Source organism: Guillardia theta (assembly GCF_000315625.1).
Source record: "Guillardia theta CCMP2712 unplaced genomic scaffold GUITHscaffold_15, whole genome shotgun sequence".
Taxonomy (NCBI): Eukaryota; class Cryptophyceae; order Pyrenomonadales; family Geminigeraceae; genus Guillardia; species Guillardia theta.
This window is the reverse complement of record NW_005434659.1, coordinates 412,399-412,912: the sequence shown is the minus strand read 5'-3', so window position 1 is coordinate 412,912 and position 514 is coordinate 412,399. Positions and strand designations below refer to the sequence as shown.

Below are 514 nucleotides of genomic sequence, written 5' to 3'. Positions count from 1 at the left end.
GCTCGTGGTCCTTGCTTGCGAGCGCCACCTTGAGCTCCGCCCGCGCAAGCTCTACCTCTGCCTTGAGCTCCGCCCGCGCAAGCTCTACCTCTGCTGCGGTTATCTGCTCGTGGTCCTTGCTTGCGCGCGCCGCCTTGAGCTCCGCCCGCGCCAGCTCTTCCTTTGCTCCGGCTATCTGCGCGCTGTCCTTGCTTGTGCGCGCCGCTTTTACATTCGCCCGCGCAAGCTCTACCTCTGCCTTGAGCTCCGCCCGAGCAAGCTCTTCCTTTGCTGCGTCTATCTGCTCTTGGTCCTTGCTTGCGCGAGCCTCATTCAGCTCCGCCCGCGCCCGCTCTACCTCCGCTGCAGTCGTTGAATGGGCGTCGTTGCTGAGCTCGGTACTCACCTTGAGTCGTTTGGTTTCTCGCTGCTCTTCCACGGAATCGCTCTCCTCCCTCCTCGCCGCCTGCAGCTGCTGCGACGACGACGACGACGACATGGTTTTTTGCGCGCCAAATAGTTTTACTCAAAGGTC

General features: G+C 62.1%; 1 protein-coding gene across 1 annotated transcript in view; it reads right to left on the bottom strand.

Annotated features, from left to right (window-relative positions):
• The window catches only part of GUITHDRAFT_104014 (hypothetical protein), a gene marked incomplete at both ends in the record, with an annotated part of 2,897 nt that extends 2,419 nt beyond the window's left edge, over positions 1 to 478 (bottom strand). The window contains one exon of the mRNA XM_005837123.1: positions 29 to 478. Coding sequence (XP_005837180.1) covers positions 29 to 478 — 450 coding nt within the window. The remainder of the gene's footprint in view (positions 1 to 28) is intronic.
• Between the last annotated feature and the right edge of the window lie 36 nt (positions 479 to 514).